Source organism: Meriones unguiculatus, chromosome 12, assembly GCF_030254825.1.
Source record: "Meriones unguiculatus strain TT.TT164.6M chromosome 12, Bangor_MerUng_6.1, whole genome shotgun sequence".
NCBI classification, from domain to species: Eukaryota; Metazoa; Chordata; class Mammalia; order Rodentia; family Muridae; genus Meriones; species Meriones unguiculatus.
The window spans coordinates 47,636,571-47,662,680 of record NC_083360.1 but is presented as its reverse complement, the minus strand read 5'-3'; the positions used below and the strand labels follow the sequence as shown (position 1 = coordinate 47,662,680).

General features: G+C 45.2%; 1 protein-coding gene across 2 annotated transcripts in view; it reads right to left on the bottom strand.

Annotated features, from left to right (window-relative positions):
• The window catches only part of Spred2 (sprouty related EVH1 domain containing 2), a 95,454-nt gene that overhangs the window by 21,776 nt on the left and 47,568 nt on the right, over positions 1-26,110 (bottom strand). Inside the window, exons 1-2 of one of the 2 annotated variants that reach the window (XM_060365710.1) lie at positions 18,124-18,276; positions 2,292-2,469 (exon numbers count right to left, since the gene is read on the bottom strand). In XM_060365710.1, the coding sequence (XP_060221693.1) occupies positions 2,292-2,469; positions 18,124-18,140 (195 nt within the window). In that variant the 5' untranslated portion in view covers positions 18,141-18,276. Of the gene's footprint in view, positions 1-2,291; positions 2,470-18,123; positions 18,277-26,110 lie in introns of those variants that run through there. The other variant, XM_021656277.2, reaches the window with a different exon arrangement.

Below are 26,110 nucleotides of genomic sequence, written 5' to 3'. Positions count from 1 at the left end.
CAGCCAAACAGTTTGTGGCTTCCAGAGGGGAAATGATTAAATTACTGAAAGAAATAAAAGAAATAGAGGAATGTTCAAAGAAACAGGCGAAGGAACTGAAGGAAAAACAGAAAAATACAGTCAGAAAGGTGAATGAAATCAACAAAACGGCTCAAGATCTGAAGAAAGAATTAGAAAAATTAAAGAAAACACAAATGGAGGAAATCATGGAGAGGGAGAACCTAGGTAAAAAAAAAAAACAAAAAAAAAAACAAAAAACAGACAAACAAACAAAAAAAAACAAGGAACTACAGACGTAAGCATAACCAACAGCCTACAAGAGATGGAAGAAAGAATCTCAGGTGTAGAAAATACAATGGAAGAAATCGATGTATCCATCAAAGAAAATAATGAATCTAAAAAATTCCTGACACAAACCATCCAAGAAATCCAAGACAACACATAAAGACAAAACCTAAGAATAATAGGAATAGAAGAAAAAGAAGATTCCCTGCTCCAAGGCCCAGAAAATATTTTTAACAAAATCATAGAAGAAAATTTCCCCAACTTAAAGGAGAGGCCTAGAAGAACACAAGAGGCCTCCAGAACACCTAATAAATTAGACCAGAAAAGAAAATCCTCCCGTCACATAATTACCAAAACAGTAAGTATACAGAACAAAGAAAAAATACTAAAAGCTGCAAGGGAAAAAGGCCAAATAACATATAATGGCAAACCCATCAGAATCACACCTTACTTCTCAACAGAAACTATGAAATCCAGAAGAGCCTGGACGGATTATCATGCAGACCCTAAGAGAACACAGATGTCAGCCTAGGCTACTGTACCCAGCAAAACTCTCAGTCCTCGTAGGCGGAGAAAACAAGATATTCAATGACAAAAACAAATTTCAACAATACCTACACACAAATCTAGCGTTACAGAAGATACTAGAAGGAAAAATACAACCCAAGAAAACTAACTGCTTTCAAGAAAACACAGGCAATAAATAACCTCACTACAGCAAAATGTTTCGTATTTTTTAAGAAATAATTTGGAGCTTGATTTTTTTAAGAAATAATTTGGAGCCTTTAATGTATTTGTGTGTTTGGTTACTGTCCTCGTGATATTTACCAACTATTCTGTCTGGTAATTTTCTTCGCCCAGAAGAAGCGGTTGGAAGAAAAGGAGCATATAACACATAAAACTTGACCACAGTCTCAAACACAAAACTGGCATTTTCTCTGGGAGATCCTATACAATCCATCACATTTTCAGTTACTGCAGATTTCTGAATACCTACTTTCAAGTACAGTGGAAAGTTAACTATGTTTAGTAAATTTTAAGAGACTTAGGGCTGGGGATGCACAGCACTCTACAGAGAGTGTACTTGCCTAGTGATGAGCCAGAGAGTAGGGAGGAAGGAGAGACAGACTAATGGGGACTCTAGTTCAAGGTTAAAGCACACACTTAACATGCACGAATGCCTAGGTTTGAGCTCTGGTGCCCCTAAAAGAAGAATAAACTGGACTTGGGCATCCCACCTTCCTCCCTGTCAGAAACTGTTGTGGAACCGGCCACCCAAGTTTCTCCAAGAGCCAGTATGTTATCCTGCCCTTGGTGTAAGTCTCATGCTTCCATGTATTTGTCTATAAATATACACGATTACTTGCAGAAGTATCATGCTACTTTACTAATTACTTATGAAACAAAAGCTGTATGTGTTTTTGTGAGTGTATGTGTACTTCTGTGAGTGGAAGCCAGAGGAGGGCATTGGGTGCTCAGTTTTACCACCCTCATCTTATTCCTCCTAGATGGGGCACCTAGAGCTAAGGCAATGATCCTCCTGTCTCCCACAGGGCTGGGGTTAAAAAGCCTACATGGTCACCATGTTTCATGTGGGTGCTGGAATCTAGACTCGTGTCTTCATGCTTTCACAGCAAACACTCTTACATCCTGGGCCATGTCCCCAGCCTAGCTCTGGTGTCTGACCGATTTAGAAGGAACCAATGTTAGGTGATGCTCTCTCACACGTTATCTTCTACCACCCAAATCTCTCATGAAAAACCGTGAGTCCACAGTTTGTCATTACATGGCTTATAACAATAAAGAACACACTTTCCCTTTAAATGCCTGTTACAATGACATACTGGTCAAACACCCTTGTCCACATACACTCTACATGGTCTATGTAGAGGCTGCACTGGAAAGGGAAGATTATATTAAAAACATCAAAGGGGACAAGGGCTGTAACTTATGCATGAAGAGCAGCCATTGCGATTTTAACTCCCACAATGTATGTCTATCATTACCAGTTTGTCTTTCTGTCGTTCACCATGGATGAGAAAGCCGCTTCGTCCACTGCCTTCAGGGTGCATGACCTTACACACCCCAACACGACTGATCCCGCCTCCTTCCTGTGGGAACCATCCCCCGCTGGAGTCATCTCTGGTCATAACCACGGCCTTGACACGCACAATATAGCTGTCACTAAAAGGACAACAAGAAGGGGCATGACAACGGTCTGGTAGCTGCAGAACACGCTTCCCAGGGCAAGACAGCCGCTACCCAACCCTTCCCTTGATTTGTCCACAGAAATGTGCCTGATGATGGCCCAGAACGAGAGACCATCTTGACATTCAAGAAAAAAACAAACAAACCATGTAATACAATACGAAAGTCCACCTTAAGAGAGATAGCCACTAATTAACACATTTTGACTTGTGAGTCTTTAAAGATGCACACAGGCATAAATGACATTCTCCAGCTTCTGGAAGTTAAGTATTAACCAAACGAATAGACTCATTTCTAGGATTTGACATCCGAGTTGCAAAGTCAAGCCTGTTAACTTATAAGGACATTACAATGACTTAAATCCTTTAAACTTAGTTTACAACAAATGGCCAAGCTTTGACATTTTGTGAAGCGAAGAATCCTATTTGGCAAACAATACAGCAATAATCCACCTCTAAGTCACAAAGTCGCCATTCAACATTTGCACAAGTGGGAAAGACTTCAACTCAACTCTACACCCCTGCAGCCTTTGCTTACGGCCTCCCTTTTCCACTTTAAATGTACGATTTTGCCCTAAGCTCTACTGTACCACTGCCAAGAATCCCTTTTCCTCCAAAAACCAACTACAGCTTCTTTTCATTCTTTGTTGATTTGAGGGGAAATTAAATTTTCACTTGATGTTTTCTTTCTTGGGATATAATTCATTTTCCCCCCTCTTAAAACATATATTCCCACCTTCTATAGGACAGGCACTGTGACAGACTTGAGAAAAACGATGACACAGAGCGAGGACCCCCTTGTGCTAGAGTTCCGAGAAGGCCTGCGTCCCGCCTCAGTGCCCAGGCAGAGGCTCCACAATCTCTGAGAGTCCCCTGTGCTCTGCACATCTGTTTGCCACACCCCTCCTAAAGAAGGCAGCATCTGTCACTCAGACTTTCTGCCATCTGCACAGCCTTCCCACTCCCAGGCACTGCCTTGCCCCTCTCTGAATGAAGTCCCTTTTGCTTTCTTCACCTACACCTGGTAGAAGGTGCCCTTGTGGCCACTCTCACAGGCAAGCACATCTCTGCCTTGTTCTGAGACGCACGCGTGGGCCATTGAAGCTGAGGTAGGACCTGGGGTTCTCCACACCTTGGTTAAAGCATACTTTTACTTTCTGCTGTTTTGGTTGTGCCTCCTTCATCTGAGGGGATTAAACATCCATGAAAAGGGAAGAGCTACATTAAGTGTGGTAGTTCCACAAACTACATAAGTATACACTTATTAAAGATTAGAACAAAACAGAAAAACCTCAGCACCTCTTCTCCCAGGCTCCAAGGGCTGTGCACTGTGGCCTTTGACTAAGGCCTCTATCCTTCCATCTTGATTACTTTTAACAAGTGCCTTCCCCAGGCACAGACTTCCTTTACAGGAGGAAATATAGGGGCTTAAAACCAGACATGGGCATGTATGACGTCTGGGTATGAGTCAACCACTTCCTATCTGTGACCCTCACACACTGCCTGGAGCAGAGCTCTATTACCAAACAGTGTAGAGGAAATCTCCTTGCCCTTTCTCCTCCCTGCTTTTTAAAACTAATTAAACATGTACAGGTGTGGGGTTTATTTAGGGGTGTGCAAAAGGAAGCACTAAGACAGGTACATTTACACACACACAGCTACTAGTAGCTGAAATGCCTTAGAAACATTTCAAGTCATGCTACTACTGTCAAAAACAAAACAACAACAACAAACAAACACACAATTCCCAAAACTGGTAATAATTGCAACATGCACAGAAAAGGACCTGTAAACTCTGGATGAGGCCCCAAAATCAACTTCATGAAGTCCAGGTAAGAATGTGAGCTGAAGAACCCAAACAGCCAGTGTCATTACCAACGATGCTAGGTGATGACCACTTGAGCCAGACTGGGTAGACTGGAGACCATTCCATTTAAATGTGGTTTCTTTAAGGAAAAGCCGTTATGGTCGGTCCCAACATGCTAATTTGTCCCACGACCACTCAAAACCAAAAGGAGGCAGGTAAGGTCCCATGGCAGGATCGGAATGCACAGAAAGCAATTTCAAAACTGCTGTGACGTTTCCATTCAGACTTGAGGGAGGCCGAGTCACAGAAGTAAACAAAGGAGCCACAGGAAGTGGTAATGAGCCACTCCTTGTTGCTCCTTGTCCTTCCTGGCCAGGCTGGTCAACACTTGCCCACCCCCTTAGGTGCTGAGGACTTCCTTTGCAAAAGGGAGACAGAGTCTACCCTGCAGTAAGGCCAGGGTCACAGCCACGCTGCGGCTTACTGTTTTTGCTGGAAGGCTGGCTCTCATGGCAAACTGCAGCACTCCTGCCCACTGAAGAGTAAGGCTGCAGAGCGTGGGCCTTGCCAGCTGCCAGGCACCTGAAGGGAGACAGCATCTGAGTCCAGCCTCAGCAACAGACAGGGTCAAAAAACCCAGGATGGATGGCACTGCAGGCACACCTCCATCTGCCGTCTGTGACCCTCTGCTCCTCCCTTTTCCTTAAGCAATGGAGCCAATTTCATACCCCCATAAATCCTTCCCAATAAACCCCACGGCAGGCTAGCCCTTATTGGATCACACTGCTTCTTTATCTCTCCACCAGGCTAAACAATAGCTTCACTCACTTCCAGGCCCTTCACCACTTCAGCAGACCCAGTGAAGGATCAGCCAGGCCCTCCTCTACAGAAGCTTCCTGAGCCCAAACACCAGCTTCTCTTGGAGCCAGGCAGACTCACTTTATTTTAATCACATCCCCATGTCCCAGTCCTCTTTGTGCCTACAGGTTTATAAAGGCATTTAGACTTCACCAAATTGCCCATAGATGTGTGTGTTTATGATATATGCCTAGTGGGTTCTGTAAAATTAATCAGCAAGATACTGTGGCAAAGTCAGATAGGTTGAGAAGCCAGAGGTCCTGGTCATAGTCCACTGATGTTGCTTTTTCAGGTGTTTATCTTAAGTGTCAATTACTTGAGAATTCATAAAAGATGACTGCCCTGGTTTAAAAATAAATCACAGATTCCGGGCTAGAAAAGTTCTCCATGGCAGTTACAGGGTACCCTGGCCTGCACAAGCCATCTAAACGAGAACATTTATTTGCTCTGCCCGTTTAAACGTCTATAGAAAATAGGGCTTCTAGATTAATTATTTAAATGGATACTACCTGCCTAGAAAGTTAGCTCATTATGGAAAGCAGCGTTAAGAAAAGCCTCCTGGTGGATAGAAGACTTAGTTGCAAAGATGCCATTTCTGGCCGGGGGCAAGGCCAGGAGGGCATTTGCTACCTTCTCAGAGCAGTCCAGTCCCTTTCTGAACGTTAACCCTTTGCCAGTGTCAGTCAGGGAAGCTGAAAAGTGGGCTAAAATTACTTCAGGAAGGCAGATTTTTCTGATCAGTGCAGCTGACCACAAAATAAAACTCCAGAGTCATCTATGAAATTACCCTTCCCTAGTATCTGGGAATAAAAAATAAATAAAAAAGTAAAAATCTGTGCACTCAAACAGGTCCAGTCTTTTAGCTGGAACTCAGTGTCAAGGCACAGAGCCATTCTGAGAAAAAGTAGGCTCCTTGCCCGCTCCTGGTCATCATGCCGTGGAGAGCTTTTGATTCATTGCTCCAGGGGTCCCAGCACAGCGCTGACAACTTTTGTCTTCAGTGCCTGTTCAGGCATTATTTGTTTAAGTGTACAGGTTACGTTTTCAGACATGGTACCCCCAAATATAAAATGGTATCTAAAAATCTGTGTGTGCCAAGAGCTCCAACTTTCACCCAGGAAATTAGGCCAAAAGGTCTCGCTTACATTATAGGAACCCCAGACCCTCTGGCCAAGAATCTATAAATCCAAACCACAGAAAACATTTACTAAAACTCCACTGTAGCCTTGAACCAATGAAGCAGTGTCTGGTGTTTCCGATTTACACTTGGAAGGCGAGGTCAGAACATGTTCATCTTGGCCTTCATGTGTGCTCATGCGCACCCCCCCCCCACACACACACTTATTGCAACAGGCAGGCATCGTGAGCTTCCTGGGAGCATGTGAGCAGCATCCTATACTCACAGCACATTCTCGTGCACTTACTGAGCTCCTGTCCCCTCCAGTATCAAAGAGACAGACAGCACAGATGAGTGCAAACTGAATCAGGCAATCAAACCGAATTATGAATCATTCTTCAGAATGAATCCTAGCAAGTCAAAGTTCGCTAGAGCATTCAGCTGTTGGGACTTCTATTTTCCAGTTGAAAATTTAATACACAACCATTTTTTTTAATAGCTGCAAACTCCAGTCTTTACAGACCAGCAATTCTGATGAGAAACTCACACCCACCTATACCTCCCTCAGTGCTGCTGAGCACGCGCACACATCTATACTTTGCCTTCTATCACCATTTGCTGTCAGTACAGTTTCCAATCTGACCTTGCACCTTCAGGGCACAGAGAAGCCACAGCCTCGGGGGCACTGCATGTGCTAGCACATTCTCTTGTGTGGGGCCTGCTACCCTGGCCCTACAAACTTCCCGAGCTGTCTCACGGTTGAGTGGGGTATCAGACAATGTAACTACTAAGCAGTCTGGTCTTTCCTTTTTCTTTGCTGCTACGTGCTGAAGCCAGCCTGTGGTGGCCAAGAGAAGGCAGGGTAGCCAGAGGAAAAAAGTGAGTGGCTAGAAACAAAGCGAGGGATCTTTACTGAGCCTGAAGAGGCCCTGGGGAAAACCAGACCACCAGAGATCCCTGCAAGTCTTAATCCAGCCAGGCTCCCAGTGAACGAGAAGACCTATGACACAGACAGCCTGAGTTCCTGTGGCTCCCAAGAGCCTTTGATCAGAGTGCCAGTTCCAGGGATGAATTCCCAGGCACTGAACATGGAAAGTCTGTGGCAGTGTGAACTCACACTGGGTACTCCCTGATGAAACGCTAGTCTGGGTTATTTTGCAACAGTTTACAGGGTTGTACTGGGTAGCTTAACTCCACCGCATTTAACATGAAATTGTTAATTCCACACCTAATCCTGTATCTCTTGTATCCTGTTCTACCTTGCCATCTCAAATCACAGCACACCCAGGCCAGTAGAAAACAAGGTGAAAAACCTGGCCTGGAGGGGAAGGGTTATCAAAAGTACATCTTCACTGGGCAATCGCAGGGCAGGCTTTAATCCCAGCACTTAGGAGGTAGAGGTAGGTGGATCTCTGTGAGTTGTAGGACAGCCAGGGCTACACAGAAAAATCTTGTCTTGGGGGGGGGGGAGATTCAGCACCTGCAAATTCAGGCAACGTTACAAGTGTCCTCAAAGGCAGGTGATGGAAAATGCTCTTGGGTCACTCTCTGTGCCAGTCACTGTGGCCTTCCCAAGCCCACCCTGGAGGTAAGGGACCAGGGAGCGAAAGCCCTGTTCAAGGGCTTTTTCATGGTCTCCTTTTGTTTCTACTGCTTAATTTTGGAGGGCCTGGTGCTTTCTTGAATATACACAGTCAGCAGGGAAGGAAGGCCCTTCTCTTGAGAATCTGAAGATAATCTTTGCTTTAATCTTTACAGTCCAAAGTTCTTCTCTCCACCCTGGGGGCCCAGGGAGCAGAGACCCTTGCCACAGGCCTCTTCAACTCTAAGTGGCCCTGGCTGGTCAAGGATGACCCCTGCCCTGTAATGGCCACCCATCTCAGTTGCAGGCTGCCAACTGCACCTGTAATTATCACTGAGTTTAAAAACACCAGCTTCAGGAAGTTATGCTTGTGATGCCCTCTGGTAACGAGAACAGATCCACCAGCATCAAAGGTACACGCAAACCACAATTATTTAAATTTAATCTTATTTTATTAATTACACTTTATTCACTTTGTATCCCCCCACAAGCCCCTCCCAGTCCCACCCTCCCTCACCCTTCTTCACGCATGCCCCACCCCAAGTCCACTGATAGGGAGGTCCTCCTCTCCTTCCTTCTGATCTTAGTCTATCAGATCACATCAGGAGTGGCTGCACTGTCTTCTTCTGTGGCCTGGTAAGGCTGCTCCCCCCTCAGGGGGAAGTGATCAAAGAACAGGCCAATCAGATTATGTCAGAGGCAGTCCCTCTTCCCATTACTATGTAACCCACTTGGACACTAAACTGCCATGGGCTACATCTGTGCAGGGGTTCTAGGTTATCTCCATGCCTGGTACTTGGTTGGAGTATGAGTCTCTGGGAAGACTCCTGTGTTCAAATTTTCTGGTTCTGTTGTTCTCCTTGTGGAGTTCCTGTCCTCTCCAGTTCTTACTATTTCCCACTTCTTACATAAGATTCCATGCACTCTGCCCAACAGTTGGCCGTAAGTCTCAGCGTCTGTTTTGATAGTCTGCAGGGCAGAGCCTTTGAGAGGCCCTCTGTGGCAGGTTCCTAGGTTGTTTCCTGTTTTCTTCTTCTTCCATCCTCTTTGCCTTTCAGGATGGTGTTTGATTATTTTAGTCAGGGTCCTCTCTCTTGATTATTTTATTTAGATGTACAGATTTTAGTAGGTTTATCCTTTGTTATATGTCTATATGAGTGAGTATATACCGTGTGTGTCTTTCTGCTTCTGGGATAGCTCACTCAGGAAAGTGATGATCCTTTCCAGGTCCCACCATTTACCTGCAAATTTCATGATTTCCTTATTTTTCATTGCAGAGTAATACTCCATTGTGTTGGGATTTAAAAATTCTTTTAAAAACAGAAAAAAAAGGACAAAAACCAAGCACACAGGAATTCTCCACCCCACCCTCACTGTGATGACCTGGTTGCTGGGCACAGTGACTCCCAGGACCACAGAAATGACTTTCACCTGCGCTGTCTGCCATGACCTTACCCTATATCCAACCTTTTAAAAATGCTAACATTAAGGTGTTTTCAGGAAATCACAGAGACATTTTGTATTCCAGACTTGTTCAAAAATCACTAAAACATAAGGTAGTTTTGGAAATAAGCTTTCTTTAACTTAGCCTTTTTTCTTTTAAAGAATGCGTCTAATTCTTACAGACTGAGTATATGCTCTACCTTGGGTTGTATCTACCGGTGACTACTTTCGTGGTTGTGTTTCTGGGTGACTACTTCGATAGAAGTGGGGACAGGAGAGCCTGGGGAGGTTACATGGTCAAAGCTGAACTGAGGTTTAGGGCTCTGCTTTTACTGTCTGTGTGCTCTGCCCAGCCTGGGGTCAGCATTCGGCAGCGTTCATAATTAACTAAGATCTAAGGGATTTCGATCTTAAGGCAAACAAACTGACCCACCATGAAAAAAACTTTCTCTTGTGTTTTCACCTGAAAGCAGTCATGCTCTCGGGCTTTCCCTTCACGCTTACACAAACGGTATTCGTGGTCCTGTTTAAATCTCCAGGCTAGTTAAGAGAGACACTGAGTCACTGAATGGATTAAAGTACACCAGCAGTAAAACAAAACCAGGCTTTTAAAAACACGAACGGCTAGCAAAAGGGAGTTGCTTAAAGTTAATAATACCCTCCCACCCAGGGCTGCAACTCATGGCCACTGGACTTGGGTGCCTCCTTCTCTAACTGTTTTTGTTTTCGTCCTCATTATTGGTGAAAGCAAAGAAAGGAGAGTGTCAGCAAGAAACTGGCCGCCGGGTGGCCAGCAAGTGTGAAATCTATACACTGTCTATGCATCGTCAATAACGCTCCAAAAAGTCAACTACTTCTGTCCGGAATGCAGATGTATTTCTTTTTCCTGCTACCCTGCCCCTCTCCCAAGGTCAAAAGGTCAGGACCTTACCAAATCCAAAAACCTACAACATCATTTACAGGCCTGTCCCTCTTGAGATCTGTTCCAAACAAAAAGTGACAATTTAGCCCACAGGAAGGAAGGGGAGCCAGAGCCCACAGGGTTTTTACGAGTCTCACTTTATATGCTAGACAGATCTACCCAGGAGGTGTCCTTTCAGGTGGCCAGAGTTAGTGACTCATTTAGTTCCTGTTCACTCAGGCTTCTGTCACCTCCTTTACTAGGGAGGAAAAGATAAGCAACAAATGAAACTTGTTCGAGGTATCTGCGCTCCAGTCAGGGGCGGAATCTCCACTCCCCGGCAGACACTTAGGAGGCAGCCTGGCAGTGGTCAGGTCTGCAGACAGATGCTGAAGAGACACTAAGCAAGTAAGTACAGGCTCTTTTTAAGCTAGAAGGACCAGGAGCAACAGAGTAGGACCCTCATTCAGGCAGATGAGGGGCCGTTCCACGTTACTGACTGGGGACAGATGAAGAATGCTTACCCACAGCTGCCCACAATTTACACCCAAGGGCTCTGTGCTGTGGGGAAAGTCCCTGGATTGGTGCTGTTGGGATTTTAAGATTTACTGGTTTAGGTAACAACTGTGAGGGAATTTTAAGTGAAGAGGAATTACCAACAGCACAACTCCAGGACAGAGCAACAGCTGGAGGGTGGGGTGGGTCCGTCTTGGCTGTTTCTCCCTAACAGAGGTCATTCCATTTGGGATTTATTAGTATAACTAGACCTAGCCTGTAACAACCCCCTCCTCACAACTGGGTGTGACACTTCATTTCTGCTACTGAGCCACAGCCTTCACTGATGCAGGACAGAGGGCAAGAGCCAAAGGGCTCTTGAGGTCTCTTTTCAACTTCTGGATTTTTTTAAAAATTGGCTTTACAGTCCTATAGTGTTGCCAAGGCAACACTACAGTAGCGTGTGTTAGCAAGCACACGCTACTGAAATATCCTGCAGAAGCAGAAAACTTCTAGCAGTAAAACTCAACAGAATACCTTTAATAGAAAACGACCAGAAGCCCACCAGGACACATGACCACAATGACGACACAGCCCTTTCACTCAGCACCAGAGTTACTCCACAATCACACAATTCCCAGAGTGAGGAAATCTTACTTTAGTCTTTTGACAAAGGAAGAAAATGGACCTGGAAATGTTCCTCAGTGGCAGGGTGATCTCCAGAATGTACAAGGCCTAATTTTAATCCACAGTACAGGTGCACAGGCGCGCACACATACACAAAGAACATGAAAACTCTTTTCAAAATAAATGTAACAAGCTATGTGTGCTGATGAACGCCTGTAATGGGAGTTGAAGACTGGAGGTTTTTTCTTTATTTTTTTTAAATTTATTTTTATTTTATGTGCATTGGGGTTTTCCCTGTATGTATGTCTGAGTGAGGGTGTCAGATGTTGGAGTTACAGTGAGACCTGAGGCACCATGTGGGTGGGTGCTGGGAATTGAATTCGGGTCCTCTGGGAGAGCCCTTTTTTCCCCTCAAGGCAAATCCTCGATGCATATTGTGTTGGTGTGCGTATAAAGACCAGGATAACCTTGAACTCAGAGATCCACCTGCCTCAAACTCCCAAGTGCTGGCACTTGCCACTGCACCTGGCACACACAAGAGGTTCCCTGAAGTCAACATAAGGAAGCCATCCTTGCGGGCAACATTTTAGTATCAAAAAAAAAGTCTAAAAAGGTCTGTAACATGATGCCAGTCAACTTCAACTCTCTACAGAGCCAATGGTGAGTTCCAGTCAGCAAGCCTGAGCTCACACGTCAACCTCCTTCTCACCCTTTTTTAAAGATTAAAATTGTTATTTAAACTTATTTATAACCTGGGTGTGGTGGCTCACGCCTTCGATCCCAGCACTTGGGAGGCAGAGGAAGGCAGATCTCTGTAAGTTTTAGGCCAGCCTGGTGTGTGTGTAAGAAGGTATGGAGGTCAGAATAGCCTGAATCAGCTCTTCCTTTCTACCATGAGGGCTCCAGGAATTAAACTCAGGTCATCAGGCCTGGCAGCCAGTTCCTTTATCTAGGGCCACCCATCTCTCTCTGGCCTTCATCTGGTTCTCTAGGACAGTCAGTTCTTCAGGTGCCACAAATAAGCCACCACGCCTCCAGCAATTTCCTCCAGTAAGTAAGCCTACGAGGAGGTTCTGGAAACTCAATTCTACCTCAAAAGGCTATTTCCAACACTTTTTCACCTCAGTATTCACAATGAGCCAAGAGGTGGTGATAATTTAAATGCCTGTTTATTCCATCCAGGGATGACCGGTTAAACAATGCAGCAACACACACAGAAGATTATTATTCAGCGTTAATAAAGAAGAAATCAACATGGAATGGACTTTGAGAAAGTAAAATACCCACTCAAAAGCAAAAAAAAAAAAAAAAAGGAAAACAGGTGTATGTTGGTGCTGGTGCACACCTTTAATCCCACAGCACTGGGGAGGGAGGCAGAGGCAGGCGGATCTCTGAGTTTGAGGCCAGCCAACCTAATCTACAGAAGGCGTTCTAGAACAGCCAGGGCCACACAGAGAAACCCTGTATCAAAAATCGACAAGCCACTACAGTATTCATTCTATTTATATTGTTATCTAGAGGCCATGGAAACAGCAGAATAGTGGTTGCCCCGGGCTGAGGAAGATGGGGAAGCCAATCACAGTGTATGGAGTTTCGGTTTTGCAAAGCGAAAATGCTCTAGAAATCTAAAACGCATATAACCACTGTTACCGTGCCTGCTGAAGCGGTAAAGTACAGGGTGTGTGTGTGTGTGTGTGTGTGTGTGTGTGTGTATGAGAAAAGATTTGTTTGCGTGTATGGGGGAGGGGTGCTCACGTCACAATTTGGATGTGGAGGTCAAAGGGCAAACCCCACAGGCTGGTTCTCTTTCCACTATGTAGGTCCTCAGGCTTGGTGGCAAAGTGCCTTTACTTGCTGAGCTGTCTCACTGTCCATGCGTCCTGGATTTTGTCACACAAAAAAGAGGGAAGTAAGGGAGTCACCTGACATGGGTTCAGAAAGTCTGGGCTGCACTGACGCACATTCCCAAAGTCTTTAAGGCGGAACATCACCACTGACACAGGAAACAATTTGCTCATTCGTAGGACCCTCACTGAGGCGGCCATACCAAGGCTGACTTTTCGTGCACAACTCGAAATTCCTAAGTATTAGGTTTCTTGACAGAAGAAAAACGGCTTTTCTTCTAAAATCATCTCAAAGATCAAATGCCTTAAAAAGAACAGTGTGCCCCTCTAAGCTCGGAGACAAAAGCATTCTTAAAAAATTACTCGTTTTTATTTTGTGTGAGTGCCTACACGTCACATGTGCCTACTGTCTAGATAGGACGTCGGATCCCCAGAAATGGAGTTACAGAAGGTTGTGAGTCACCACGTGGGTGCTGTAAAGCTAACTGGGTCCTCCACAAAAAAAGCCCATGCTCTAAACCACTGAGCATGTCCTCAGCTTGACAACAGTGTTCTTCATGAACACTTAAAGAGTCTACGATGCAATCCACAGATCCCACCCCCCAACCGGGATATTTTTATTAGATCTTTTTTATTCCATCGGATCTCAGTTTTAAAGATTACTAAAACAATTACAAGAGTTTTCTAACACTTCCATTTCCTCTCCATGGGAATTAGCCATGCTTTTAATATTACTCAAGGCAGGGGGAAGGAAGGAAAAAAAAGGGGGGGGGGACCGGCTTGATTTTTTTCTTTGGAAGAAGTTCCTGCCAGATTTTGCACACTGCAGCTCTTTGGCGATGTGATAAGAACACATGCCCACCCACAGACACTAACTTTGCTGTCACCCTCCCCAAGCAGCCTCTGTGACACATGCTGTCTGTGCTCATCTAAAGGAATGCAAGAGCCCCAGTCAAGCAGCAGGGCCCAGGGGTCCTGGAGCATGGCACGCAACCTAGGGAGCAATGTTTAAAAAAAGAGAGGCAGGGAGGGAGAGAGGCAGGGAGAAAAAGAAGGGAGAGAGGGAGCAAGAGATGAGAGAGAGAGACAGAGACAGAGAGACAGACACAGAGAATGTGAGTTTCCATTCTTCACAATTTCATGATTTAACTTGAGGTGAATCTGAAGATAGCATCTCACTGAATTTCCTCGCACAATGACCTCTGAAGACAGCACAGCTGAGTCCCAGCACCACTCACAGAAGGTGTAGCAAGGAAGATTCCATTAACAATCCAAGCCAAAAGCTCTTTCTAGGGGAGCTGAAGTGCCAGCCTCATTCTGAAGTATTGGCTTTCTCTATGGTTCTCCTCAGCCTCGAGGAGTCGGTACTTAGAACTCAACTGGAAATGTGCATGGTTCCCCAAACCGCCCCACATTCACCCTAAGACAATCTAGGTGTTAACCCAACAAACTGCCAGCAAACGTATACCTGGAAGAATGCCAAGGAAAAAATAACAGGCCACTGTGGCTAGGTAAGAGTGGGCATACGCCCCATTTAGACTTTCTTCAGAGTGGGGTTTGTCTTAAGAAATCCACACTTTGCTTCTCTGAGCTACACAGAAAACCTACAGTGTCCAAATAATGACACAGCTCTGCCTACGAGTGTGTACAGAGGACACATGCTCCAGATACAGGACAAGTGTGACAGCACAACATAGGCATCACACAGGTAAAAAGCATCTTGAGGGAGCCAGGCATATTCTCGGCATACACGAATACATGTGAAAGGCAGGGGCAGACTGTAGACTCTAAAAACAGGAATCTCTAAGGCACGTGAGTATTTTTAAATGTTGGCAGCTGGTCTATAGTGATTTTAAATTAGCTTGTTTTTATGAAATAGTTACTGAATTCATATAGCTGTACTTGTGAATATAACTTTAATAGATCCTAAAAAGAGGAGGAGAGTCTTCTAACCAGCAGAGACTGGAGAGCTCTCTGCCCACTAAGATCCTCTGGACACTATGAGCTCTTAGAATGCTCTCCCTGACTGCTACCTCCCAAGAAACAGAGGGAAACAGAATGGGAAAGAGCATCTTTTGTCCACAGTTATGTCACTTGACTTGGCTCAGAAAACATGGCCACCAACACCAATATCAAGTGGATTTTGGAACGGAGCATTCTTTCAACACCAAAGTTAGGATAGGGCTGAGCCAGGGTGTCAAGCCCAGCACATGTGTGCCAACAGAGGCGGCGACATCCACTGACTACTTCTAAACTGAAGGACAGGACCTCTGGCCGCAGCTGGGTTCTGTAGTCTTCTCTTGGAAGAGAAAGAACTCGGAAGCCCATGATCACCCTGGGCCGAGGCTCACAGTGCTCAGCAGCGATGGCACCTAAGGGAGCAGCAGCCACAGCTGGTGTGCACAGCTCAGAGGTCTGGGAGAACTGGTCCACACCTGGGCTAGTCCCAGTGCGACAAAAAAGGGGAAAACAGGATAACACCATAGAAAATACCAACAAATCAAGAGGTTTAAAAGAAATGCTTGGACTCATTTTTGTTGCAGGCCTTGAGGGTGTGTGTGTGTGTGTGTGTGTGTGTGTGTGTGAGAGAGAGAGAGAGAGACACGTAACTGAACCCTGTTTCTGTGTACTCAGAAGATCTATTCTTCTGTCAAGACAGAAAAAAATAATTGTTTTTATTAATTATTAATTCTTTGAAACACAAGTTTCATTAGGTAGCTTTGACTGGCCTGGAACTTGTCATGTAGACCAGGCTGACCTTGATCTCACAGAGATCCTCCTACCTCTGCCTTTGTTTTTTAAGAGAGACAGAGTGGCTCTAAGCAATGGACAGACCTCTAAGATCTGCCCTGCCAAGGACAATAGACAGTATGGACTTCTCCAACCTTTCCCCAAGCCTCTGAATAAAGTTGTTTTAACAACAAAAAGAGGTGTGTATGTGTGTGTGGTGTCTTATACTGTAACCAGGCTGGCCTGGAGTTCATAATAATCCTCCTAAATTGTAGGCGAAGGCCACTGTTGCTTAAATTTTGGACAAAGTGAATCCCAAATTGACTATGGAATTCACTAAAACTCTTATTTACTCAAACACTACCTAAATATTTTAATTCTAGTCAAATTAACATGTTTAAAGCAGCTTTCCTGACTTCAAAACAAAAATCTTAATGAGAAGGAAAAGGGCTCTCATTTTGAATCTAAATACTTTTAATATCAGCAAGTGCTATTATAGAATGTGTGCTATATATACACGTACACACATATGCACACAAAAATAAGCACTGCAGATGTGGGCAGGGAAATTTTTAGCCAGATCCCCACATATTCCAAACACTATTCTTCTCATTACGGTTCTTGACCATAATTAGCAAGTTATGGCATAACAGGTGGCTTTCATTTATAGAATGTAAAATTAATGAAATTTAAAGGCACTCTGTCTTGAAAAACAAGCTGGCTATTCTTTTTTTGTTCTTTTTTCCATAATTTTATTTTTCTCATTAGTTACATTTTGTTAATTCTGTATCCCAGTTGTATCCCTCATTCCCTCCCCAATCCCACCCTCCCTCCCTCATCTCCTCCCTGCCCCTTTCCAAGTCCACTAGTAGGGGAGGACCTCCTCCCCTTTCATATGACTCCCTTTTGTCAGGTATTTTCAAGACTGGCTGCAAAGTCCTCTTCTGTGGCCTAACAGTACTGCTCCTCCCTTGGGAGGTGGGGAGGTCAAAGAGCCAGTCATTGAGTTCCTGTTAGTAAAGAAAAAAAGGAAAAAAAGAAAAAAAAAAGAATAAAAGCACACTTTAATCTACAAACAGAACACACTGAGCAAAATCTTCCAAAATTTGTGAATGTACTGAAACCAATAAGTGAAATATATTTACCAAGAGTTTAAAATTCATAGACCTCAAGAAAACAAGGCATCACTCTAGGTTCTTCAGTAAAAAAAACAGGAACAAAAGCCTGCCTCACTCCCCAGCTTAGTAGCTCCAGATCTGTTTGATGCTCTCAAGTGACAGGAGGATTTACACAACAGAGGGGATTGTGCTGCCAATGCATCATCTTACACAAATGTATGGGCAGTGGAATTAGAGGTCCTGATCCAACCAATGGGGACAGACCGGCCAGCAAGGCAGACATAGCACAGACATAAACCAGCTACAGCAACTGTCCTGAACACGCAGGACTTAAAAAAAGTGTCCTTTAAAAATACGAGGAGACACGGAACAGCCTGTCAACACACAGAGGAATGTTTAGTATACGCAAATAAACAAGGCATGTGCCTTCACTAGCCAGGCATTGTTTAAATTTAGTGAGGGAAGAAAGGGAGAAGGTCAGACAGGCAGCCACGGCCTCCCAGTTATGCGGGACAATCCTTCAGGTCATGCGGAAGCTATAATTAAATGTGGCTACCAAAGCCCCACTCCCTTTTCTTCTACCTTGGAACCATTTAGTACAAGCAAACTGTGATCTGCGAAAATAAATGTAATCACTCAAGAGGGGAATAAAGCTGTCTTCCATTAAGTCACGAGTGGGTGGGGGGACGACCGACACCAAAAGATATTCATAATTAAACTGTAACACCCGGTAATACCCTTCGGCTGCCCCCTTCTGCTTATTCACTGTTTCAACATTCTCAACTACTCACCTAGGAGGGCTGCTGTCCCTGTAAGCTCTTCGGGAGGAGCACATTTAAAACTTATTAATATAAAATGATGAGTTAAAGCCATTTTGATCCGATCCAAATCTCTAAGGAGATCCAGAAAGGGCGATGAATGAATAAAAAGTATGTCCGCCAGAAGATCAGTGGTTATCTATTTTTGCGCACACACACACACACACACACACACACATCCTTGAGAATAATTTTCCTCCCTTAAGAAGGTTACAAGCAAATGAGGTAAAGGTTAAACAAGAGAGAAGAACAAGGAAAACCTACAGGCTGAGCAAACAAGTCAGCACGTACCTGCCTGGAGATGCCATTTCCTCTACATCGTGGAGCCCGAGTGCTGGCTATTAGCATCATCGCTACTATAAAGCTGCCGATAAAAATGGATCCTCTCTGGCTGACCTGAGAAGCAGCTGGCTGCCTGAGAAGTTGTTCCCCCATATATGATTCAGTCTCCTTGACAAATACACTGCATTGTACTGGATGAGTCATCCCAGGGTTACAGTCCACATTTTATTGGCCTGTTGGGTCATTACTCACATTCAACATCCTGCTTCTCCAAAGTGGAAACTGGGAGCCTGACAGCTGACAGATGCCTTTTCAATTAAAATACTGTTTAAAAAAAAATTCCTGTAAGTCACAATGATCAATCATTGACAAGAGTCTGAAGCACACACGAGTCCCAGTTCTTCTGTGGCTCAAGACCTGGGGTTCCAGTCTGTGGACCCACAAATGTGAGCTAGCTGACCGTGGCCCTGCCGAATGAAGTAACTCTTCAGATAAAGAACAAGGATGGAGGGACCCGTCTCTGTGCAGCTTTTGGTGGAACCAGGATAAGCCGGGACCCTGCTGCTGCCTGGCATTGTTTCTGTAACCAGGTGTCACTCTTCAGCCCAGGCTGGCCTCAAACTCACCAGCCTCCTGCCGCAGCTTCCCTAATACTGGCATTGCAGGTGCACATGGCATTTTATGTCCAGCTTGATTCTTGTACTACGAGGTTACCAATTACAGGAATTATAAAACCTCTACCTAACTATAATTTCAGAGGTGGATATAGTCCTCCAGCACTCAGGAAGCTGATGCAAGACTTGAGGTCATGGTTATACACCTAAACCTTTTCTCAAAAATAAATAAATAGTAATACTGGGAGCAAGGGAGGTGCCTCCGTTGGGAGAGTGCTTGCATAGCAGGTACAAGCCCTGGACTCAGTTCCCCACACTGCATAAACAAGGGTGTGGTGGCTCACTTTTCAGCACACAGAGAGGTAGAGACTGAAGTATAGAGGTGCAAGGTCAACCTCGGCTGCATAGAGCTTGACGATAGCTTGGGATGCATGAGATTCTTGTCTCAAAAGTAAAAGTGACTTAAGTATGTTAGGGGTGACGCCAAATGATACATGAGATTTGTTATAACTATTTCAGTCCCCCATCTCCATTAAGTAGGACAAAGGCAGGGGGTAAAGAAATACCTCGAAACCTGGATTCACTCTGACATCTGGTACTTTTCTCTCTTTCTGAGCTGTCCTTGAAAGTTTCATGGAATGTTTACACACACATTTTTCAGTCCCTAGGATGCAATCTGAACCAGAAGAAGGCACACTTTTACTCAGACAGGGAGCTTCCATGCCTGTGAATGGGGGTATGGAAGGATGAGGGGGGATGAGCAGTTGGGGGGGAGGTTGGGGAAGGTCATCTGCAGCCTGACACTGTGGGTGTGGGAGCCGAGGCTGACTAAGTCTTCCGGCTGGTATGAACCACATGTCCCCAGGCCACAGTGAAGGCTCCATCATTCCCTGGAATGAAGGCCTGGTATTCCTTCCTAAGGCTGGCTGATGTGTGCTTCCTTGTGCTCTGAAGCCTTGGCTCATGAGCTCAGTGTTAACTCTATGAAGGAGAGGTCCCATTCCCAGCTTCCTTGTACGGCTTTGGCAATGTTCCCTGAGAACTTATATAAGTCACATCCGTAGTCTCTTATACCAACAAAGCCTTATGTAAGGTGGCAGTTGCTGGCTCAACTTACTTCATGCTCAAATCATCTGGAGAAGAGGGCTTGAATCTCATTGCTGAGAAACAAAACAAAACAGTAGTATTGTTCAGCATGTAAATAAAACCACCAATGAAACTAGACGTCACTTCAGTCCCTATACTGATGCACTGTGAAAGCAGGGGAAGCCACTCCAAGAGACTGAGGTCTTACTAAGGCCCAGATCCCCTGCAGCATCCTTCCTTCAAGTCCTGAAACTGACAGCCACCCCAGCCAATCACTAACTTAAAGTTTCAAAGGCTGTTGTCTAACAGACTGCAAACTGGCCACAAATAGTAGGACAGCCCCATGCCATGTCAAACCTCACTAACCCAGAATGGCCTGGATGGAGTGTGGGACCAAAATGAGGACCCACCCCTAAGGACAGCAAGCTGTAGGACCTAGCTGTAGGACTCTATATGCTGGCCCTAATGCAACAGGGAGTCTATGGAGATGATACTTCTTTAGCATAAGGAGTCTCCATTAGGCATTAAAAAAAATCTATAGCTCATCAAAGTGTTTTATAAGTTAGAAGATCAAAATGCAGACTAGCTGGAAGGCTTGCCTAGCATACAAAGCCCTGGGTTCCATTCCCAGCAATGTATAAACTAAATAGAGTAACACACCTTCTATCCCAGCACTGGAGAGGTGGGAGGCAGGAAAAACCAAAGTTCAGGATAATCCTCGGTTACACAGTGAGTCTGAGGCTAGCCTGGCCTACATGAGACACTAGTATTAAAAATTTAAAAAGAGAGTCTTTTAGTAGGCACAATGATGCATACCTGTGATCCTAGCACTCAGAGACAGAGACAGGCGGATCTCTGAGTCCAGGACAGGCAAGGCTACACAGAAAAACCCTGTCTCACGAGAGAAGGAGAAAGAGACAAACAGACAGATTGACTGACTTTTGTAAGTTAGAATTCACTAATTCAAATTCAAAATACAAAGACAGAAGTAAGGACCACTGCTCAGCTGAGGATCTTCATTAAATACCTAGAACCTATGTTAAAAAGACAGCTATGAGCCGGGTGTGGTGGTGCACACCTTTAATCCCAGCACTTGGGATGTAGAGGCAGGAGAATCTCTGAGTTTGAGGACAGCCTGGTATACAAAGCAAGTTCTGACAGCCAGGGCTACACAGAGAAACCCTGTCTCAACCCCTGTCTAGAATAATTAAAATTTAGACAGAGCCATAGGACACACTGGAGGTTTGTCCTCCAGCCCCAACATACACACACACTGGCACCTACATCATGGTGTGTGCACACCCAAAACCAAGCAAGCCCAGTAGTAAACGTGTGCATCCAGAGAGAGAAAGACTACGCTGGATAAAAGGAAAGTGGGAATTCTAGTAATTGGGAATAGGATAAAGGGTTTTGTTGGTTGTTTGTTTTTTTATACTATTGTTGCCAGTTTCTTACAAGTAATGGAATATTTCAAAATAAAAGTAAACACACAAAAGAAAATATACATACCATGTTAGAAAAACTATGGATTTAATAATGACAATAGGGGCTAGAGAAGTGGCTCAGTGGTGAAGGGCACTTGCAGCTTTCCTGGAGGAACTGAGTTTGGTTCCTAGCACCAAACTCAGGCAGCTCACAACATCCTGTAACTCCAGCCATACCGGACACTATGCTCGCTTCCAATCTTCATTGGTAGTGTGGGGGGGGCACGCACACACGCACACATGCACACACGCACACACGGAGGGAGGAAAGGAAGGACGGAAAGAGGAGAGGTATATAGAGAGAGAACAGAACATCCTATATCTGTGAGAATTCTATTCAGGCTCCTGTAGCCTTGAATCCCCTAGGTTTATGTGGCCAGAGAACACAGCGCCCTCTAAGAGTACATGGCTACAGAATTTAGACCTTCAGCAACCCTATCCCACCCTATCCTGATCAGCGTGAACCAAGAACTTTGAGAAGCAGAGCTGGACATGACAGGATATGGGCCAATCACATGTTTAAGCTATATTAGGTGCCAAGTACAGTGTGTGCACTCACAGTACTCATGCAGAAGTCAAGAAGACACAATGGAAGTGTTCTCTCCTACCTACCTTTACAAGGATTCCAAGAATCAAACTTAGGTTGCCAGTGTTGTCTACAGTGGACATGTTTTTTGTTTTGTTTTATTTTTTGTTTGTTTTTGAGACAGAGTTTCTCTGTGTAGCCCTGGCTATCCTAGACTCACTTTGTACACCAGGTTGGCCTTTTGAACTCACAGAGAACTACCTGCCCCTGCCTCCCAAGTGCTGGGATTAAGGACATGTGCCACCATCACCTGGCTCTCACTGGATACTTTAAAAATGTGTGCTGTGTGCACATCTGGTACTTGCGGAGGAAGGGGGTCGGAGCTCACATGAGCTGCTACTTAAGTATTAGGAACCAAGCCTCCAACACAACGAGTGCTCTTAGCCGCAGAGCCATCTCTTCTGGCTCTGGTTTTTATGAAAATAAAAGCCACTGAAACTTGGTTTCTGCCACCTCTGATTCTCACCTGACCGTGTAGAGTGGACTCTGGTGACAGCGGAGAGCCCTGACCTGTGAGGAGGAAGATGGCCGGCAGTTGCAGGGCGCTGTATGAGAACTGTTCTCCACCGGTTTGGCTGTTTGAGCATTTGGTCCCTAGTTGACGGTACTGTTTGGGGAGGTTATAGGGAGGAAAATTCGAAGCCAGCTCCAGCTCTGGATGCCTGTTGCATGCCTATCTTGCTATTATGGGCACCCCTGGAACCAAAGGCCAAAAGCAGCTCTTGTATAAATTGGGTTTGGCCATGGTATTTTATCAAAACAACACAAAGGAACTGCTGCAGAATACTTCAGAAGTTCAGGTCAGTGCTGACATTTCTGACAAGAGTGGACTGGCCTGTAGTGGCCATTCTAGTGCACAGGAGTTCTTTCGCTTTCAGAGCACTGGATCTGGAATGTTTTTTGTCTCTAGGCTCCCATCCTACACCTTCACAAGGTCATTCTCTGGCGTGGGCCGTTAAGAAGCCAAACCAGCCAGGAGAAGCACAGCAAACCAGGCAGGAGAAGCACAGCAAACCAACCCCTTGTTTCCTAAACTTTTTCTCATTTTGCTTTCGGCCTTTTGAGACAGGGTTTTCCTGTACAGTTTTGGCTATCCTGCAACTTGCCCTGTAGACCGGTCTGGCCTTGAACTTACGGAGATCTGCCTGCCTCTGGCTCCCAAGCGCTGATATTAAAGGCATGCACCATCTCCAACTAGTGTTTAGAAAAGATGTATTTATTGTTAGTTGGTTAAGTGTTGAACTTGCGTGTGTGTGTGTGTGTGTGTGTGTGTGTGTGTGTGTGTGCTGTGCCAGTGGAGGCCATCAGAGGGTGTCCCTTGGACCCGGAGTTACAGGTGGTTGTGAACCACTGTGCTGGTGCTGGGGATTTCACCTGGGTCCCTTGCTCTTAGCGCGTCACCTCTCCATCCCCACACAGACTCAGGTCAAGGTTCTTGCCATTTCTGAATTTGTCAAGTTTTGTCTTCTTCTTTTAAGCAGTTATATGCATTTCACTGTTAAAAACCAAATGTCAAGATCTGGAAGTTAGCATGGAAAGCAATGCACCGTGAGGAATACCCTATAGTAAGAACGAACCCAGGCGTGCCTTGGCTCAAAATCCAGGCTGCCTTCATCTTCTCGGAGCCTTGGTTTCCTTACTGTACGATGAGAATATTTATGGATAACCTCATGAAGCCATCCCTTTCCTGATAAAACATAATTAATTCCTAGCTCAGTGTGGTGGCAGAGCTGTAATCCCAGCACTCTGGAGACTAGGACGGGAGAAGCAGGAGTTTAAGGTCACTCTTGGCTCATTCAAGCGCGAGGTCAGCGGACTTACATGAGACCGTGCTTCATGTAAATGGGCTGGGACAACAAAAAAACCAAAAAAACTGAAGAAAACCAAACCTTATTTTCTCCTTGATATGAAAAATACAAACTCCGTAAGATGTTCATTTTATTCTGTGGTTCACATATTTATGAAACAGACTTATTAAAGGAAAGAATCACATAGGAAAAAAATTACATTGAGGGGGGAGGGTGTCCGGTCATGGGCATAGATGGAAATAAACCATTTTAACAGTTACCGTATACCCAAACCACAGTGCTTAACAGACTATCTGCACAAAATGTTACAGAAGCTAGACAGGTGTACTTTTGTGAGTTAGGGAACAAATAGGTATTGAAAAACAAAAATAGGTTCCTCTTGTCAAAATACGTAGCAGCTGAAGAATTCCTGAGTTCTCCACACACAACTCTTTTGAATGGGATAAATGTGCCCACTACCATTAGTGCTTAGCATAGGTCTAGGTATAGAGACAGAATGTGTGTGTGAATGTGTGCACACACCTGTATCTTTTCTCTGTCAGCAAAAAATAAAAATAATTTTTTTAAATGCCAGGCAGTGGTGTTGCACACCTTTAATCGCAGCACTCAGGCAGCAGAGGCAGGTAGATCTCTGAGTCTGAGGTCAATCTGGTCTGCAGAGTGAGCTCCAGAACAGCCAGGGCTATACACAAAGAAACCCCTCCTTGAAAATCAAACCAACAAAAGTGCATCTGTCAGGCATTGGTTTCTTACTGCTTAACATTACAATTTGGAATCAGATATTCCAATGTTAGTTAAGGTCCTCTCCACCTCAAGCCATGAGCCACAGTGCACAGTGGGAACAGCGCACTCTGCCTTGCACCCTGACCTCACTACCCAGAGAGAGTCCCTCCCCACTGCTGGTAGAGTTTAGTCTACCAGCTGTGGCATGGCGGGCCACAGCCATGCCTCCCTTCCACAAGCACATCTGTGCAGTGGTGGAAACCACACATGTCCCTGGAGCGTGAAGCAAGAGGTGAAAGATGATCAGAAAGGAGCCCTCAGGAAACTGAGCAAACAGAAGTGAACGATGCTTTCTGGGAGGCTGAATGGCCATGTGGATCATGGGCTTTAGGAAATTAGGACACTGTTGCTGATACCAAAAGGGCCCCCATATGGAGATGGGTGCCAACCCAAGGAAGTGAAAGGCACACCTCAAAGGAAGGCCCTAAGACAGCCTGCATCCAGTCACAGTGCACATTTTCTTTGGCAGGAAAACTTTTTTTGGGGGGGGAGGGGGGTAGTGAGTCTACAGAATTAATGGATAATGCAGGTGAAGGGACCCCTGGGAGCAGTCTCTGGGAGGAGAAATCCGAACAAAAGACCATCATTCTCCTGCCTTTACTTGTGTTCTCTTGAAAACAAAGTCTTGGCCAGCTGCTAGGACACAGATGAAAGCTGGGGTGTATGAAGGCAGCTGTCTTTCTGGCGGTCACATGCTGCTTTCCCCACACTTAGCAATACCTTTGGAAAGTCAATCCAACAGAGAATGGCCAGGACAGCCCACAGGCAGGGATGATGCCTAAAGGGGGCAGAGATTTCTACAGTTACCTCCTGGGAGAAGTTCAGATATGGTAGTGCCGTGACCAAACACCTCAGGCAAATTCAGTATTCTGTGGTATGGACCTATGTCTAACTGGCTCTCTGTGGTCAATCTCAAGAAGAGTTTGGCTTAGCCACAACCAGAAGGCCTATGCTCACCAAAAGCACAGGGACTACTGACCTGAACAATTGTGTTCTGGTTCATTTCATGAGACCCTACTACGTGAAGACCTTTTGGAGGCAGGACTGTGGACTTGGCCCAGGTTTCTCTAGAAAAAAGCAAAGGGAACCTACATTTACCCGTAGCCACTCTTTGGCGTGATTGCTCATGAATTGTGGCCAGCATGTAGCAGACATGGGCTGCCCTGGTGCACTGATGCCCTCTACAGGGTCTGTGGCACAGCACAGCATACAGAACAGCCCTGAGAGAAGAGGGAGAAGGAAAACAAATACTAACAGATCAGGCAAATCACTCTGGAAAACCCCAGGAGAAGCCAAGGGCCAGATTAGCAAGAAAAAGGGAAAAACCAGTACTCAAAGTGCTGGTTTTAGGGCCCAGCTGGGGGTCAGGTGTCTGAGAGAATCAATTTTCCCTTCAAGCCTAGGGCAGGCATGCCGAGGGCCATTCAGGGCCAAGCCTGAATCCTCGAGACCTTGACTAAAGAAACCAAACCAGTATCTAGGGCTGGAATATCAAGTTAAGGGGATAGAGTATTTGGTACTTTTAGAGGGATCTCAAACTGCACCGATCATGAACTGGTGCTAAACCAAAATGTCATTCTGATCAGACCAGCCCAATCTGTGCTTTCACTTCCTCCAAGCCATAAGGAGACCGGA